Source organism: Papilio polytes, unplaced genomic scaffold (assembly GCF_000836215.1).
Source record: "Papilio polytes unplaced genomic scaffold, Ppol_1.0 DF824382.1, whole genome shotgun sequence".
In the NCBI taxonomy this organism is placed as follows: domain Eukaryota; kingdom Metazoa; phylum Arthropoda; class Insecta; order Lepidoptera; family Papilionidae; genus Papilio; species Papilio polytes.
In genome coordinates, this window is record NW_013524822.1 from 43,888 (window position 1) to 62,933 (window position 19,046).

The 19,046-nt window shown below is 31.3% G+C and overlaps 3 protein-coding genes across 3 annotated transcripts; all 3 read left to right on the top strand.

Annotated features, from left to right (window-relative positions):
* The first annotated feature begins 12,630 nt into the window (after positions 1-12,630).
* On the top strand, positions 12,631-14,862 carry LOC106111571. The gene is made up of 2 exons (XM_013293702.1): positions 12,631-13,448; positions 14,033-14,862. The coding sequence occupies exons 1-2, from the start codon at positions 12,651-12,653 to the stop codon at positions 14,498-14,500; spliced, it is 1,266 nt and encodes a 421-aa protein (XP_013149156.1). The 5' UTR covers positions 12,631-12,650; the 3' UTR covers positions 14,501-14,862.
* Positions 14,863-14,884: 22 nt separating this feature from the next.
* Positions 14,885-18,667, top strand: LOC106111018. Its single transcript, XM_013292987.1, has 4 exons — positions 14,885-15,869; positions 16,033-16,462; positions 16,920-17,287; positions 18,190-18,667. Exons 1-4 carry the CDS (start codon positions 14,988-14,990, stop codon positions 18,658-18,660), a joined length of 2,151 nt encoding a protein of 716 aa, XP_013148441.1. The 5' UTR covers positions 14,885-14,987; the 3' UTR covers positions 18,661-18,667.
* On the top strand, positions 16,490-18,276 carry LOC106111599. Its single transcript, XM_013293735.1, has 2 exons — positions 16,490-17,620; positions 18,190-18,276. The coding sequence occupies exon 1, from the start codon at positions 16,832-16,834 to the stop codon at positions 17,564-17,566; it is 735 nt and encodes a 244-aa protein (XP_013149189.1). The 5' UTR covers positions 16,490-16,831; the 3' UTR covers positions 17,567-17,620; positions 18,190-18,276.
* Positions 18,668-19,046: the final 379 nt, after the last annotated feature.

A 19,046-nucleotide genomic window follows, 5' to 3' on the forward strand; every position in this document is an offset into this window, starting at 1 on the left:
ACACCGTTGTTAAACATATGGGAATTTTATGTAAGGTATTGATATGAAGGTACTGTAAGTACAATAAAAATTCTTCATACTATAATCTTACTAATATTATAAATGCGAAAGTTTAGATGGATGGATGGATGGATGTTTGTTAGCGTTTGTAGACTAAACGGCTGAACGGATCTCCATGAAATTTGGCACAGGTTTAGAGCATAGTCTGGAAGAACACAGGCTACTTTTTATCCCGGCATAAGTTACGGTTTCCGTGGGATTCATTAATTTAGTTTTCTAATCTTTACTCGATCATTCTGCAACGGTTCAACATATCTTATTGAAATTTGGCACAGATGTAAAACAAAGTCCGGAGTATACATGGGATAAGCTTCATCTCCGAGGTGTCCGGTTCCCGAGGGATACGTAGCTTTTTGTTATTTATATAGTTCGTGTGTTTTCTAATACCACGCGGACGAAGTCGCGGGCAACAGCTCGTAATATTATAAATGCGAAAAGTTAGATAGATGGATGATTAGTTACTACGTATCTCTAAAACTGCTAAACGGATCTTTATGTTTGTTACAGATTTAAAATATTAGTCTGAAAGAATACAGACTAATTACAAGGTTCCAGTACGAAGATATTCTGATAAGCTTGTATTATAAATGTATTTTTATGAATATCTATAAATTTGGATGTAAGAGTTTCCATCCTAAATCAAATGCCACTCTTCAATCAATCAGCTTTTGTGGCATTTCGTTGTTTTATTCTAGTTTCAATTAAATTATTCATATATACATTTGTGGTTAAAAAAAATCGTTGAATATACATATATCTACGAATAATACAGCTGGAACACACATGACTAACAAAGCCCAATTCATAACTCAAAGAAACATTAAAAAGTAAAGAGTAAAAACTCAAATAAAGACTTCAAATGTGATTTTTAGCAATTTTTAGAAAAGCAGAAAGAAATCTTGCCCTGAAATCAAGTTACAACTTTATAACTTTATAATATGTATTCCAGACAAACTCTTAACAAGTTAAGATCATAGTTATGTTCGAAGATTCGAAGTCAAGTTCACTTAAGCTTCTGCTAAGTTTAATTAACTACAACACCTGAACAAGCGCTTTGCAAGTTGGTAAGTACATATCTGTCGAATGCACTAATATGTAGTTAACGTAATACTAGTTTCACACTAGGGCAGAATAGTGTGGTAGACCAGTACTCCTATTACTTGAAAACAACCACACGGAAGGCGTAAGATGGAAGTATTTCCAAATTTCGTGTGTAATAGAAATCAAATTCAAGTTCTTTTTCCTTTCCTAACCTTTTCTTACAAGGAAAAAATATGAAAGGCAAAATCCATAATTCTGAGACGAGACGTCTTGGATGGAGATCTATCCTGTCTTGTTTAATCATTTAAGTTGTTGCAGATATCTATTCACTTCGATATTTTAATGAAATCGGTAATACTGGTACTGCTCAGTCCAACTACACTGTATAATGTTCTGCCCTAGTGTAAACCAAGTCTTAGCATGAGTTGATATGAAGTGGTTCTGAACAAAGCGTGTATAAGCCGTTTAGAGCATACGGCCATCGAGCTAACAGCCACAGCTGTAAATCGATAATGATTATTGTTCAACAAGTATACTTGAGTTCTTAGATATCTTAGAATCAATGAACAATATAAATCTACGATATTATTATTTTCTTACATTGTTATTTTTAAGTTTCTTAACGAATTATTAACCACTAGCTGTTCCCGTGCTTCATCTGCGTGTAATTATAAAAAAAAACGTTATTTTATTACTAGCTTTTGCCGCGATTCCGTCCGCGTGGAGCTAAATAAAAACGAAAGTGAGTAGTCAATGTGTTCTTCCAGACTATCCTCTACATCTGTACAAAATTTCATCGTAATCCATTCAGCCGTTTAGGCTACAAACTCTAACAAACATCCATCCATCTAAACTTTCGCATTTATAATATTACTATGATTTACATTTGTCAAATTCTCAATTACAAACGTCAAAATTACCGTTACCAAATTATCATCGCTTCCTTAATATTGGCAGCTTGTAGTTTATTGTTCCTTTCCCACATTAGGGATTTTTCCAATTTGTCGATCCCCTAAGTTTAATAGCGTAAAGATATATAGTTTAACGCGTGTGCAGGACTTTTTATAAAAGTAAGAATTATTCAAAAAACATGCTGTAATTACTTACTTTAGTACTTACTTAATTTAGTACGCCACAAAGTAGTGAGTCTTTACGCTTTATCATATTTATTTAAACATTTCTATTACCATCTTAGTTGATAATCTGTGAATAATATCGCTCTCTTTTACTCCTTACGTTGCAATATTCTTTTTCTCTCTCATGTAACGAATCCTGAACGTGACGGACACGCCTTCTAGTCTCTTATTAACGTTTTGAATACATTTTCAGTAGAATTTTCGAGATAAATTTAATCATCGTAAACAACAAACTTTCAATTCGTTACGAACATGTTTCCGAAGCTGTTTGTAGTCACAATTTAATTCTAATTCATTCGACTGTAAACTTCCTCGCCACACGGCTTAACGAATTTAAACTTTTGATTTAATTTATTTAAGATTCAAATTATCTAAAACGAATTGACACAGATGTTAGAATTTCGTTATAGAACACACATTTATTTATTGCTTGCTTAATTCACATTTTTTTAGTAATTTGTCTTTAGTTTCCAGAAAAATGATATATGTATAACATTGTAATTTTATTGCCTTGAAAAATAGATAATAATATTTTATGCAATAATTAAAGTTGATAAATAGCGTTAACTAGCTGTTTCCGTGCGGCTTCATCCGCATGAAGTTTAATTGTTTACATTTGTCAAATTATCAATAGCAAATGTCAAAATGACATGACATGACAAACTTAGCAATCTTGCTTTCTTGATGTTGGCAGCAACTTATGGTCTCTTTCCCACGTTAGGGTTTTTATCTAAAATATTCACCCCCTAAATTTAATGTCGTGAAAATATATAAAAAGCGTGTGTTTACGCTTTATTATAATAGTATAGATTACTGTTAAGAAGAAAATTGGTACCGCACTATTTAATTGGCGCAACACTAGATTATTGGCACATCTCTAACTGACAGCTGTCAATGTCATTAGATGTATTGATTACTGCGCGCGATCTCGGCGGGTTCTCTAGCTTAGTGTTCAAGTTAATACCGCTAATTACAATTATATGAATTGTCCAAAATTACAAACATCAAATGTTGTAAAAAAAACGGAGCAATCAACAAAAATCCTGAAATTTACTAAACTCAAGCAGTCAAAATTTTGGCCATTTAAAAGTTTTAATGCTAATTTTTTTCTATTTAAATGATATTTAGTTGTCTAAATCAACCAACCATGTTGTTATTTTGATAGGAACTTATAAATAATTTAAAACAATTGAAATGGCTGATTTTCTTAAGAAACTTCAAAGTGTTTAGCATTATCCCTTTATTTTGCATACAAAGTAACTTGAAAGGAAAGTTTGACGAAGCTAATGGCCGTCTTTATTGGAGATAATAAAACTAATTATAAGTCTTGAATGAAAATAGGCTGTATTGAATGGAATTTCGAATAAACTTCCAAGCATTATTTCCTTATTTAACAAGGAATAATTGTGACAAGGTTTAGAAGACATTTTTGGAGGAATATCGTCTTGTCATAAGTTTTAGCTGGAGCTAGATTGTTAAAGAGGAGACTAGATTTTTAACGTTGACTTATTTAAAGGCTTTAATACTTTTTTAACCTTACTTTTTTAAATGTCATTGTTATTTCAAACCGTCCTTAATTAACTTAAGTTCTAACTTAATAAAGGTATCCGCCGAAAATGGTTAAATTAATTAAGCTACAAACTTTTTCTTTCTTAAATATTTTATCCACTTAAAATTTTTAAAACAATAAACTCGATCAATCTTTAGAATTTCCCGAAGTTGGGCAAGAAGTTTGTAAAATGAAACAAGTTTATTTAAGACTAGCCTTTGCCCGCGACTACGTTCGCGCTTTAAATAAGAAATCAGCAAAAAATATAATATGTTACTCTGTAATAATGTAGCTTTCAAAAGCAAAAGAATTTTTGAAATCGGTACAATAGTTTTTGAGTTACATTACATATAAAAGTATAGATTTTAGATTCCTGAAGAGTAATCATCATAGTTAATAAATTTATTGTATTTACCTAAAAAATTGTCCAGTTTTCTTTACTATTTTTTTTATTTGAATTTTAACAAAATATGTGTGAAATGTTATCAAACGATATATTCAGAAAGCAAACATTATACGTTTAATTTAAATTAAAAAACGTGCTAAAAATATCAAAGAAAAAAATCATAATTACATCATACTAACAAGTATAAAAATAATTATTATTCATAATATCATACAAAAACATATATTATATCATAAAAAAAACGTAGACGTTGTGTTGTAAACTTTTTCAATGTAAATACAATTTACGTATTGAAGAGTAAATAACTCGCTTTAACAAACTCGGGAATAAATTAAAACTTCAAAATGGCTTTTAAAGTGACTTTGAATAATAATCGAGTGATAACTTTACTTATCAGTCGCTTGTTATTTTATGACATTGTTTTTTATAACGTTAAGGGCATTTCCCATCACTGGCCGATTGAGGCTATGATAGCTTAAAATGACGTTACCGACAGATAAGGTAACAAAATCCGATATTTCTCTGTTAGATTGTTATCAGATTACAATTTGGTGGGACAGGCCCTAAGTGAGTTTCCACAACTGAAACAGGTATTTAAAAAAATATTACCCCAGTTTATTTTTTAAAACAGGAGGAAATATATGTCAAAACAGAAGACAGTCACGGAACAACTAATTCCATTTGTTTAAAAACTATAACTTGGCACTTCTGTGTTACAGGGACACATTCAATTTTTTTTTATTAAAATAAGATGGCAAAAGAGCAAGCGACCACCTAAATCCACCGAAATGGAAAACGATTGCTGCCCATAAACATCCGCAATTGCAAATGCGTTGACCACCCTTAATTGACGGAGGAGGAGACGGACATAAAGAGGATATATCCCCTTCCTATGCGTCCCCTCCACCGACAAATCCAATTTTCCTTCCCATCCTTCCCTCTTAATAAATGGGTGGAAAGGGAAAGGGACTAAAATTAGGCCTCCGGCACCACACTCATCAGACGAAACGCGGAATTTTCCATTTACGCCTGTTTTCTGTGTGGTCGTGGTATTACACCGGGCGAACTGGCCCATTCGTCCGAAGATGTTAAAGCGGATTCTACCACTGTTTTAAATAAGGGTTTGGCATCACGGTTCTATGTTTTTTTGTTATGAAATAAACTAAACTAAACTTTACTAATTAAACAGTTTAAAAATATAATTTTTATGTTCGTTTTTTTTTCTTAAAACATTCACACTAAAGTGCTCGATTTCATCTTTGTAGCTGTTACGCTTTAACAAAATTAATTGGAGTTTCCTTTTAAGACAATAAAATTAATTATAACTTCTCTCCGTAAACCGGAGTATTTGATATAAATTTTAACGCCAATTTCGGAACAATTAGATCCGTTCTGAATTTCAAAGAAAACTCTCTTTTAACTAACTTACAACACTTCGCCGTATTTAACAACTCTGAAATTACTTACATTTTATAATAATTTATTAAAAATATTTAAGTAGTTTTAAAAAGCCTTCACTTTATCAAGACATATCTCCATCATCATCCACTTGCCCTTATCCCTTACGGAGGGTCGGTACAGTATGTACTGCTCTTCCATACATCTCTATCAGCAGTTATATCTGAATCCACTCCTTTCTTAAGCATAACCTCTTTGACACAATCCATCTATTTCTTCGGTCTTCCTCTTCCTTTGTAGCCATCCACATTCAAGACATGTCTCTATCATACTAATATTATAAATGAGAAAGTTTAGATGGATGGATGTTTGTTAGAGTTTGTAGCCTAAAATAAATTTGGTATAGACGTAGAGGATAGTCTGGACGAACACAGGCTACTCGATTTTGTTTTTTTATTCCAAGCTGACGGAGTCGCGGGCAAAAGCTAGTATGTCAATATTAATGGCTTTGGCTTTACTTACTCTTAAAACTAAAGTAACTATGATTATGTTTTGTACATGTATTTCCACAGTGAAAACTGGCAATAAATGTTATACAAATTTTTAATAATAATTCCTTACATAATCTCATTTTCTTTACCTACCGTTCCACGTAAACATTATAATGAAGTTTTTCAAATTTACATTTTGATTGAATGCGGCCCTGTTCAAGATATACTCGTAGAACGTGTTAACGAGATTCTGAGGGCGCACACCTTTGACTAAACTATCGCACAACTGTTGTGCGATTGTCGATTGTTTTGTAGACGATTTAACTGTTGCTCAATTAAAAATCGAGTAGTGTGCGCACCTCCATATAAGCTCAAAGGAATCAAAGCGAGACTAAAAAGTTGTGCGATAATTTAGTTTCAGGTGTGCGCAAGACAACAATTAAAAGCGGTTTATGCAAATCATACCAACTTCTCTTGGGGAAATAAATTAATATATCATCATCATCATCACCAGCTCACTGTACGTCCCCACCGAGGGGCTCAGAGCCTACCCTAAACCTAGGTTATTAATTAATATATAGAGTCTAAATATTAATTAATAAAAACCTTTACATTGTAAAAGAAATATCAAAATCCGCTTAGCTGTTTTTGTATCTGGAACAAAGAAACAGAAATACCTTTGTAAACTTACTAAATTTAATATTACGAGTATATGTTATGATAATTATTATCATACTATTATAAATATGAAAATTTAGATGGATGGATGTTTGTTAAAGTTTGAAGCCTAAACGGCTGAACAGATTTCGATGAAATTTAGCATAGATGTAGAGGACAATCTGGAAGAACACATAGGCTACTCACTTTTGTTTTTTTTATTCCACGCGGACGGAGTCGCGGGCGAAAACTTGTAAAACATATCTTTATTCTACCGATATCATGTCTTATATTTATGTTTATGTTAAAAACTAAAATGTTAGATCTAAAAATATAAAAATTTTAAGACGCAAGTTTTTTTGCTTGAAAACTTTAGCTGAAAAGATTTCAAACGACGACGACGTTAGAGCAAACATTTACAGGCGAAATCCTGACTTTGCTAAATTTTATAGAGTCAAGTGCATCATGTATAAAATTATTTTCCTTTTTAAAATTTAAAACACTACTTGAGTTGACAAGATTTTATTATGAAAAATATCATGTTTATGTTTGGATGGATGTATGTTTGGACTCCAAGACATAGGCTACTTACTACGTTTTGTTTTTAACACGCATGCGAAGTCGCGGTTAAGCTATGTATACTAATACTTGTCTAATATTTGTACTACAAAGAGGAAAACTAGATATAATCGTAGTATTTCTATACTCTTATATCGTAAACTAAATGTTGCCCGCATTTATTTTTTATTAATAATTCATTTTCTTTTTCTATAGTAGTTACAATCGTTTCAAGTTAGATATGTAACGTCCATAAAAACATTCATACATATAACAATAACTTATTCTTCTGATTAAGTAATTTTCATGGTAAATATTTACGCGACTTATTAAGTAATACTAGAACATATTCTATAGTTCAACTTAGTATGTATATAACGTTCTTTGTAATCTTCTGACACAACATAGCTCGGTTTCCAAGCCAGTACACTGTAGAGGCGGACCTCGCAAATGTTTGCACCCGGCTGAACACACAGCATCCTCGCCTCATACTTTATACTAACTGTACTAAACATTGCCTTTGTGTTATTTAACCTTAAAGATATATGGACTTACAGTAAAAAAAAAATCAAACTTATTTATTTTCATTACAATATTGCATTGTCATCTATACATATAATAAAATTGGAGTGTCTGTTATATCAAAAGAAAAATTCCAGATTTCGGAAAGATTTATTTGCGTTGCTGATAACGAAAATATTATTATATGATATTTAAAAATTAGTCTGTTTGTCCGCAAGCCGCGTTTGTTCCGGATAATCTCCGGGACTTCACTGAAGGGTAGCTGACATACCCGGGCATATTATAGGCTACTTCATATCTTATTTTTGCGTGGACGAATTCGCGGTCAACAGCTAGTCGGAACTAAATGTGTTCCTAATACACAATTTATCAATAGGAAATAGATGTTGTTTTGATTACTAGATTTATCTCGAATAAACCTTTCTTTAAAAGTTCAGTAACGTTGGTGTAACGGGCGCTTGTTAACTAGTCCGTGGTCATTCTCGTTAGTATAGGGCGGGTCGTTTACATATCTTTAAATTTTTTTTAACAAATCATCATGATGTTTTTCTTCACTGTACGTTCTTTTAAATTCATAGATAGATGTCGGCCGTGACTTTGTCCGGAATTAAAAAAAATATTAAATTGCCTGTGTTCTTCCAGGCTGGTCTACCTCTTTGCCAAATTTTATGGAAATCCGTTCAGGAATTACGAGATAAATTCAAACAAACATCCATCTTAATACAAACTTTCTCATTTATTTTGTTAGTATTAGAACTATTTTGTAACGATAATAGTTATAAATAAATAAAGAAGTCTCAAGAAAGTATTTTATCTTCGTAACAAAATGTAGAGACGAAATTAAAAGTGTAAAATGGAAACTACAACTTAGAGAAGTACTAATTTAAGTTAATAGTTGTTGCTAAGTTATTTCGCATTCGCTATTTCTCTACTTAATAATACGAGTAGATGAATAATTGTTAAAAATGTTTTTCTATACTTTATTAATTTTAAATAGAGAAACATTAATACTAAAACCGATAAGCTCCATGGGCTCCAAGCTAACATACCACAACACCGGACGAACTGCAAATACGAATAAATACCGCGAATAAATAATAATTATAACATCTAACAGTCATTACATAGTTCTGTGAGACACTGATTTAACTTTTTTTACCTTGCTAATTGCGATAGTTTAGGTGGTTGAATGGGTGTTTGTTAGAGTCTAAGGACTAAACGGTTATACCGATCTCGATAAATTTACATTTCCTCCCATTCTCCTATAAAAATATATGGTAGTCATTCTACGGTTTTATTTAACAAAAATCTCATATTCTGTCGTAGAATTAAGTTTTCGTGTCACGATTTACGTCAACGAATGTAGTAATATTTCTTAAGGCAGGAGCCACGTAAACATCATAATGAAGTTGTGTGGATTTACATTTTGATTGAACGCCGCGTCCTCTACTGGAAGACGACGTGCTAACTTAACGAGAATTAAGAGTAGATACGCTAGAAAAGATTTGGTAAACCAATGCGGAAATATCTACACGAAATTCGTACCGACAATGATGGGATGACGACTAAAAATGTCGGTAACGTGATGTGTGCACGAACCTATATGATATTATATTGTATTGCATAAATCGCTTAGCTATAATTGACGGGTTTCGAAGATTTGTGTATGAAGAGCCTTATTCAGATATCGTGTGGAACTTTTTCACTTTCAAAGTGACACTTGTTCGCGACCCGAAGCGGGATGTCGGGACATCTTGCGCCTTCGATTTTGAGGTTTGCACTCAGTGCTAAAATGTGGAGAAACTTTCACTTACATATAGAGAATAAAACATGTTTCTTTTGACTGCAAATAAATCGAACATTATACATATATAACTGACGTGTGTGTTACCGTAATGCATCTGATGTGTATAGCGGCATTACTATAAACCCAGACTTCTTTTTAATTACAAGTGAACATTATTATTAGCAAAAAATCGCTCTTGTTACTTAGGTAATTTGAAGTTAAGCTACTGAGGAATAAATTAAAAGTTTATCTTGCCGCTTTATTGACTTTACATAAACACTATTGTTTTATGTAAAACTCGCTCGTTCAAGCGCCGCTACAAAATAAGCTGATTAACAACTTTCTTATAGTTCATTGACATTTGTTAATTTATGAAAATGTTGAACTTTTATTCCGAATTAACAGAAGGAATTTGGAGATGTAGATGTATATTGCCGAAAACATGAAACTAATTTATTTGCACATAACATAATTTAAAAAAAAAAAACTTAATTAGTAACCTAAGTGTTTTTCCAGACTATCCAAACCATCCAACCAAACCATCAATTTCTAAAACCAACATCCTTCTTTTTGAGTTTATAATATTAAGTAAGTAGGAAGACATATAAAACTGTATAACGAAACAGCTTGGTCATTTAAAAATAGCAAAGTTAGCAGTTTCATTATAAAATACTCAAAAGAACATGTTTGTTTCGGCTTTTAATTTATGAATATTATTAATTATTTACATCTTTTGCTATTTACAATTCAATATGACGTAATAAAGGTAAATTTATGCCCAAGTCGAAAAGTTCCTAAGCATTTAACGGACATTGGAAACAATACAATGAATTCAAAGTCTACGGACGGGAACTGGGAAACAATTTCACACAAATTCGATTATCAATCTTATAACAATGAATTTGAAAGGAAAATTAAAAGCCTCTTGTTCTTTGTGGTGTTTATTGCAATTATATTAAATACTAATATTATTGTGAGCAAAGATCTGATTGTTTGCATTGAATAAACTCCGAAAGTAATAAACCAATTTGAAAAATTCTTGCACTATGGGGAAACTACATTATCCTTGGGTAATCTTACTATAATGCTACTAGCTGTTGCTCGCGACTTCGCCCGCGTATTAATAAAAAAGAATACAAAAGATAGTCTATGTTACTCAGATATAAATTACCTTTTTAATGGTGAAATAATTTTTCAAATCGACCCAGTAGTTTTTGCTTGAATTAAATACATACAAAAATAAAAAAAATACAAATCATTACTCTTTATAATATTTGTCTATACTAATATATATATATATAGATAAATGCGATAGTTAAGACGGATGGATGTTTGTTAAAATTAAACGTTTCAACGGATATTAATGAAATTTGAAACAAGTATAAAGTATAGTCTGAAAAAACACATAGGCTAATTACTGTTGTTGTTTTCTTTTAATTCTGCGCTGACGAAATCGCAATCAAAAGCTGGTTTTGTAATTAAAAACACTTGTATAATGTCAATTCCTCTTATTTAAAAAATGAATGGTTTTTTTTCAATGGATGATGAAGCACAGATTGTTAATTAAAAAGCTTATTTTACTCGATTATTCTTTAAAAATACGTATAAAAATTGCCGCAGTAAATAAAACAGTTAGAATGCTTGCTAAAACTTGGCACTTTTAGGTAACTATTCTTATTTCGTTGAGCTAAAATGTCAAGACGTAACCCACAAAGTATTCAGCTGTAAGATTTACATTTGTTCGTGGCTGTCGGTAAAGTTCCATCTTGCCTGAGGCGTCGTGTCGCAAGGCGTTTCTTCGTATCTTCTTTGCCATACATTTTAACAATTCGACACTTTTCTGGAGTTTTGTGGAAATCTTTCACGCCGGAATTCGGTTAAAAGTGAAAGAATTTTGCAATTCTGATATCTTTATTTCCTTTTATTTTCTAGAATAAAACCAAATCTATCGATTTATCAGACAATTAGGAAAAGGTAAATTCCTTTAGTGGATAATTTTTAATCAAACCTTTTTGATATTTACACAATTTTGAGGTTGTTATACATTTAAGCTCACCCTATTTGTAGTGTGCACAAACAGCGCCTGTCAAATTAATCACAGCAACGTGTTGCGGCACGCTTACATTTGAAGTGCATTGCTACGTCTTGTGTTTCAGACATTGTTACTAAATGTTTACTAGGATTGTGATGACAACTATAATCATATAATTTGTTTGACGACCTTCTAGATGGTGTACTTATTTTTAACCCCCTTAAAATTATTATTCAAGATTCCAAACTCTTACATTTTAAGGATGCTACTTATAGTTTTCAAATTTCGAATGTATCTGTTCGAAACAGAAAGTTTCCCAACAAACATTCGTCTTTGCTTCGACTGCAACTTGTTCGATACACTGTGGGTTGTTATAAACTTTGTCATTTATTGTCGTTTTGCATTGTCTTCTAGGACAAGCCTGTCTCGTCTGATTTGTAACGAAACTAAGAGGCATAGATTATGGATTATATTTAGTATAATTTAATCACATCTCTAGCTTACACTTAAAATTTTCTAACAAAATATTGCACTTGAGCTGAAACTCGTATATCTCCTATATTATAATATACTAGTTGTTGCTCAAGACGTCGTCCCCGTAAATTGTAACGTTTTACTGCTAACATAACGTTTTAATAGCGAAAGAATTTTTGAAATCGGCCTAGTAGTTTTTGAGTTATTTCAATACATTTAAAAATACATTTTTTTCATCTTTATAGTAAATTAATATAGATAAAAATACTAATATTATGTCCGAAAAGTTATAGCATACATAAGTTAACCAATACTCAAACAACTGAGTTGTAAATCTACACAAATTATAATAGCATTTCTCAAGCTACAGGTAGTAACAAATTAATACAAGAAAAGCGCTTAAAACCAACTCGATAGTAAATTCAACAAACACTGATTACCATTATCATTGCATATCTCTTAATCAGAACTTGATAACAATTCCATATAAATTATATATTTTCTTGTTTATCAGTACACGTTAAACAAGATACTAGTAAAATGTCCTACAACTTTACAGGCGATGTAGAAAATATCAATTCTCGACATTTTGAATTTATCAGTGAAGTGTTAAATAAAAATGGATATAAAGGAACAGATGTGAATATAAAAAATGTCGGTAAGAAAGGTGATAATTACGGTTCAAGAGTTAAAAGAATCGAAGTAACATTTGAAGATGGGAAAGAATTCAAAATTATAGTAAAAATTGCACCCGAAGATTCGATAATCAGAGATCAAATAAATGCGAACGATTTATTCAAGAATGAAACTGTAATATTCAATCAATTATTACCGAAATTAAGAGAAATACAAGAAAAATTTGGTGTACCAGTTGAAGATTTATTTAAATATCCCATTTGTTATGGGACTAACGATGAATTGACGAACGAAATAATATTACTTGAAGATCTAGAGACGCGTGATTTTCAAATGCTAGATAAAACAACGCCATTAACCAACGAAGCTGTTAGACTGATACTTAGAGATCTAGCAAACTTCCATTCTTTGTCATTCGTTTTGAAATACAAAGATCCTGTGTTATTTAATAATTTTATGGGTACTTTAGTAAACTCAATGATAAACGAGAAAACGATCGCTCAAACTCAAATGTTTTTCGAGCATACACTGAATGATTTGAAGTCTATATTTGATAATGACCGATACAAGAATGTTATCACTGATATATCACAATATTTAGTGAAGAATTGGATGAAATTAATGAAAAGTGATGCAGGGTCGAAGTACAGTGTTATCCAACACGGTGACTTATGGACTAACAATATTATGTTTCAGATGCAGGTTAGTCCTACTAATATTACAAATGCGAAAGTTTAGATGGATGGATGCTTGCTAGAGTGTGTAGCCTGAATGATTGAACGTATCTCGATGAAATTTGGCATAGCATAGTCAGGAAAAACACATAGGCTACTTTTTTTAGCGAAAGGTAGTATTTAATAAACTTAAGAAAATCTTCAGTAAGAATGTCATTTAAAATACTTTAAACCTCATAGAAAACATGGTACAAATTTTAGTGGAACTTAAAAAAATTCAAAAATCTATTACCAATAATTTTAAACTTTAAACACACATATTAAATGTTACATTTATTTGACTCTCAGAGTGTATGCAAACACTAAAAACTAAACGATCGCACAACTGTTTAGTCTCTCGTTGATTCCTGTGAGCTTATATAGAGGTTCGCACACTATTCTATTTTTATTTGTGCATCTAAACAGTTGAATTGGCTGCGAAACAAGCGACAATCGCATAACAGTTATGTGATACTTTAGTCAAAGATGTCCACCTACTCTTATTCCATTGAAATTACGGATTTCATATAACTAAATCAGACCAGGTACTAATCTATAAATATTATTTTCCAGGGAAATCGACCTACAGACTGCATATTCATAGACTACCAGCTCTCACGAGACAGTCTCCCAGTCTCAGACATCCACTATTTACTCTTCAGTTGTACAGACTACCAAACTAGATCTAAACATTACAATGAATGGATGGACTACTATCACTCGGAACTGGAAAGATATCTATCATATTTCGATCTTAAAGTAAACTACGTTTATCCGAGAGATAAATTCGATGCTGATTTAAAAAGATACGGTAAACCTGGACTTGGGATAGCATTTATTATGGTCAATTTTGCACTTAGACAGACACAAGAAGCGCCTGATCTAACAAATATAGACGGAACTAATCTACCAGATAATCTTAAAGTGGGATCACTTATGGATAAAACTGTTGAATCGATTAAGGAGCGTGTAGAAGGTCTTATTGAAAGCTGTTTTGAGTTCGGGTATTTACCCGAACCATCAAAGGCAACGTTTAAATAGTTAGTCATGAAACTGTTAAATATGTTTTTGTATCTATGAAAATATTTTCACAAAGTTTATAATAAAATTTACACATTAAATGTAAAAATAAGTTATTAAAATTGGTCATTGTTTTAACAGTTTGATAAATTGGTAGCAATATTTAACCTTGTGGTTATTATGCATTTACACGTAGCGCCTGCTGAATTACAACGAGCAACATGTTGCGGATGGTCACGGAACAAAACAGAACATCGAATAATGTCTTGGGATTTCATGGTTGTAAAGAAAGTTACATTAAGATTATTATTTTTATTGTTCTACAATATTAGCACTAAGGTATAGTTTACGTATTATTTTTTTTATAACAAAAGGGGGCAAACGAGCAATGCATTTTTATAAGTAAAAGCTATGTTCAAACATAGATGTACCTGAAGTAGTATTTATGGATTGACGTATTTGGAACAGTATCGATAAAAATTATCGTATCATATCTATAAACGTAAAAATGATAAAATCCAAAATAAATTATCATGTACAAAAATATTTGTCTGCATCTTACATTTCAACAATAGTCGAAGGTGATATAAAAATGGTTAACGACTTCAAAGGTGAAACAGAAGGGATTACTGAAACTCAATTTGAAATCTTAAGTGAAGTGCTAAAAAAACAAAAGTGTAACAAAGGGACAATCTTAGTAGACAACGTTGGAAAGATAGGAGACAATTATGGATCACATATCAAAAGATTTCAAGCAACTATACAAAATGGTAAGGAATTTAAAATGATAGCTAAAATTGCACCTAAAGTTATGATACTGCGTGATGAGAAAAATATAAATGATATATTTATGAACGAAATTCTCGTAATTAGAGAGTTACTACCTAAATTTAGAGAACTACAAAAAGGTGTTAATGTACCTGAAGACGATATTTTTAAATACGCTTTTTGTTATGGAACTTGTGAAACAGCTGGAAGTGAAATGATACTTCTAGAAGATTTAGATCAATCAAATTATACGATGCTAGATAAAGCCAAGCCTTTAAATAATGAGCATGTTGAAATTATTTTGAAGAACTTAGCCAATTTTCATTCTCTATCATATGCTTTGAGGAACAAGGAACCCCAGACATTTAATAAATTTACCGGCACATTAGTAAATGCAACTGTTAATCCGAAATCAATTACTGAAACAGAAAAATTCTTTGAGAAAACTTTAAATGATTTGCTAACAATATTTGATGACGATAAATATAGAAAGATAATAACAGACGTAATGCAAAATTTAATTAAATATTGGTTGAAATTTATGACTATAGATTCTGATTCAAAATACAGCGTAATTCATCATGGTGATATGTGGACAAACAACGTCATGTTTCAAATACAGGTTAGTATTTCCACATTTTAAAACTAAAAAATATTTTAACTCTTTTACTCTTTAATACATTAAACCAAAACTTATTAACCTTTCTTTAAATATAATCTGTATAGTCTAGTTACTTTGTAGTACAATGTAAAAAAAAATTAGTCATAATCTATTTCTTTTTCAGAATAATCACCCACTTGAATGTCTATTTATAGATTACCAACTCTCTCGAGATAGCCTCCCAGTTTCTGATTTACATTACTTCATATTTAGCTGCACTGACTATGAAACTAGATCGAAGCACTATCATGAATGGATGGATTACTATTATTCGGAATTAGATAGATATTTGAATTATTATGATCTAAAAGCTGATTGCATTTATCCCAGAGATAACTTTGACGCTGATTTAAAAAGATACGGCAAACATGGATTGGGGATATCTTTCTTAATGGTCAATTTCTTGTTGGGACAAAAACAGAAAGCAAATATAACAGAAGTCAAAAGTATGAACGGTGAACTTTTTGTAAAAGAAGAAAAATTGTTGAACGATAATTTAGAGATGGTAAAAGATCGTGTGGAAGGTCTTATCAAAACTTGTTATGACTGTGGTTATTTATCTTAATTCCTATAATAACAACAAAGAAGTGTGTGATTACGCTTTATTATAATAGTATAGATACTAACGAGAATTCAAAGATCTTTATAACTTAAATAGAAGTCAACTCTGTATTCTTGCCAACTTTTATGCAAAAGTTTGATTGTGGGTTTTTACAATTCACAAATGATAACAATTATTTTTTTTTAATCAAATCTTAATATAAAATTAGACTTATCAAAGGAAATTACGAAACTTGTTTATTTATCAAAAATGTTATTACGACATATCTAAAGATAATGATCTAAAAGCGATAGTAAAAGCGTATAAATATGGTTGAATAGTATAAATTAGGAATTATCAATAAATAATAAATGTAACAAAAATGTTCGAATTCAAAGGTGATTTACAAAATTTAACAACAAGGCAACTAGAATTTATTAGTGATGTGCTTAGAAAACATAACTACGTAGGTACAGCAGTTTGTATAGAAAATGTTGGAGAGAAAGGTGACAATTACGGTTCTCAAGTCAAAAGGATTAAAGTGCAGTTTGGAAATGGTAAAGAGTTTAAAGTTATAGCAAAAATATTGCCAAATAATATGAAACAAAATGATATAGTAAATTCAATATTTATGAATGAAATCATTATGTTTAATGAAGTACTGCCTAAGTTTAGAGAGTTGCAAGAAAATGTAGACATTCCCGAAGAAGGTTTGTTCCAATACCCTGTCTGTTACGGAGCTTTAAAAGAAATAGATAATGAAATAATATTGATAGAAGACTTGGAAATATCTAATTATACAATGTTGGAAAAGATAAATACATTAAGCAATGACACAGTAAAACTTGTACTAAAGAATATAGCAAACTTTCACTCCATGTCTTACGTATTAAAAAACAAAGAACCACAACTAATAAACAAATTGTCAGAATCATTATTTGATCCAATGTTTAATTCAAAAAACATAACTCAGCCTGAAGTATTCTTTGATGGTGTAATACGAGATTTTAGGACAATGTTTAACACTAGCAAATATAAAGACATTACAATAAATGTAATGGAAAATTTTGTTAATACTTGGAAGAAACTCATCTCAAGCGACAGAGGCACAAAATAAAGTGTTATTCTGCACGGAGATTTATGGACTAACAATATTATGTTTCAGATGCAGGTATAAAAATAAGACATTTGTTTCATAATTACATCACCACCAGCTCACTATACATCCCCACCGAGTGGCTCGGAGCCTACCCTGAATTAGGGTGATTAGGCCATAGTCAACCACGCTGGCCCAGTGCGGGTTGGTCGACTTTACACATATCTTTGAATTTCTTCGCCGATATGTGTAGGTTGCATCGTGATGCAAACGATAGACGATCATGACAACATCACGATGTTTTCCTTCTCCGTAAGTACGTCGGATAAATTATGTACATATGAAAATTTGAAAAATCGATAATCACATAGGTACATAGCGGGATTCAAACTCAAGACCTGTAGATTACAAGTCAAGTGCGTAAACCACTGAGCCACCGACGCTCTAATAATTACAGTGTAACTAAAATCATTTTAACAATGGTTACATGTAACCAATATGAAAAAAGCACGCGTCATCATCTTCCCGTCCTTATCCTACTCACATACTGTCAATATACCAGTTTTCATCAAACGATCAACTTTTCGTCTTTTCAGTCGAGACTCTCCTTTTTGTAAGTAATTGTGATTTTGTTCGTCTTTCAGAATGGATCACCAGTCAACTGCACATTCATCGATTACCAAATGTCTCGAGAACTTATCCCAGTAGCCGATATCCATTATTTCATATTTAACTGTACAGATTACAAAACAAGATCCAAGCATTACCACGAATGGATGGATTACTATCATTCAGAACTTGAAAGATATTTGGATTATTTTAATCTCAAAGTTAAATATATTTATCCTAGAGACAAATTTGATACTGATTTAAAAAGATATAGTAAAGCTGCGTTGGGTTCCTCGTTTTTTGTATTAAATGTATCGTTAAGAGAATCACAGGAAGCACCGGATTTAGTGATGAAGGAAAACGTGGGAGGAAATAAACAAACACCTCAATTCCAAATGAAAGCAGTACAAGATAACAGTTTTGAAATAATCAAAGATCGTGTAGAAGGTTTAATTGAAAGCTGCTTTGATTATGGATACATATCTGAGATACAACCGTTCTTCTAATAAATTTGTTCCTTATACTTTATTGTTTTATTTACTACAACAAATTTTCTGCCATGCTATTTATTTTAAACTTAAGAATTACGACATTTTTAGTTTGAACAACAACATCTGAACTTTCAAATGTTAATGACATTTATTGAAGAATTTTTATCTTTAGGATTAACAAAAACACGTTTACTAAAACCAAGAATTATTAATTAATTGTTATTTGCCATTACAAAATAGAAGTGATCTCTCAAAAAAAACTGCAAAACAAACTTGTATTTTTCCGCCTGGAAAATTACTACTAGCAAAAGTATTTATTTATTATCTCTCACGTCTTTGCAAACAATAATTATGTAGGCTTGAAAATCGAAATCCTACGTTTTTTTTTTTTTTTTTATGGG

Excerpts from the sequence above, each read along its gene's own strand:
- LOC106111571 (XM_013293702.1), top strand. The coding sequence starts at position 12,651 with ATGTCCTACAACTTTACAGGCGATGTAGAAAATATCAATTCTCGACAT. Across the intron at positions 13,449-14,032 it reads ATATTATGTTTCAGATGCAG|GGAAATCGACCTACAGACTG; the intron begins GTTAGTCCTACT and ends ATTATTTTCCAG.
- LOC106111018 (XM_013292987.1), top strand. The coding sequence starts at position 14,988 with ATGATAAAATCCAAAATAAATTATCATGTACAAAAATATTTGTCTGCA. Across the intron at positions 16,463-16,919 it reads AACTTGTTATGACTGTGGTT|GTACAGCAGTTTGTATAGAA; the intron begins ATTTATCTTAAT and ends ATAACTACGTAG. Across the intron at positions 17,288-18,189 it reads ATACATTAAGCAATGACACA|AATGGATCACCAGTCAACTG; the intron begins GTAAAACTTGTA and ends TTCGTCTTTCAG.
- LOC106111599 (XM_013293735.1), top strand. The coding sequence starts at position 16,832 with ATGTTCGAATTCAAAGGTGATTTACAAAATTTAACAACAAGGCAACTA.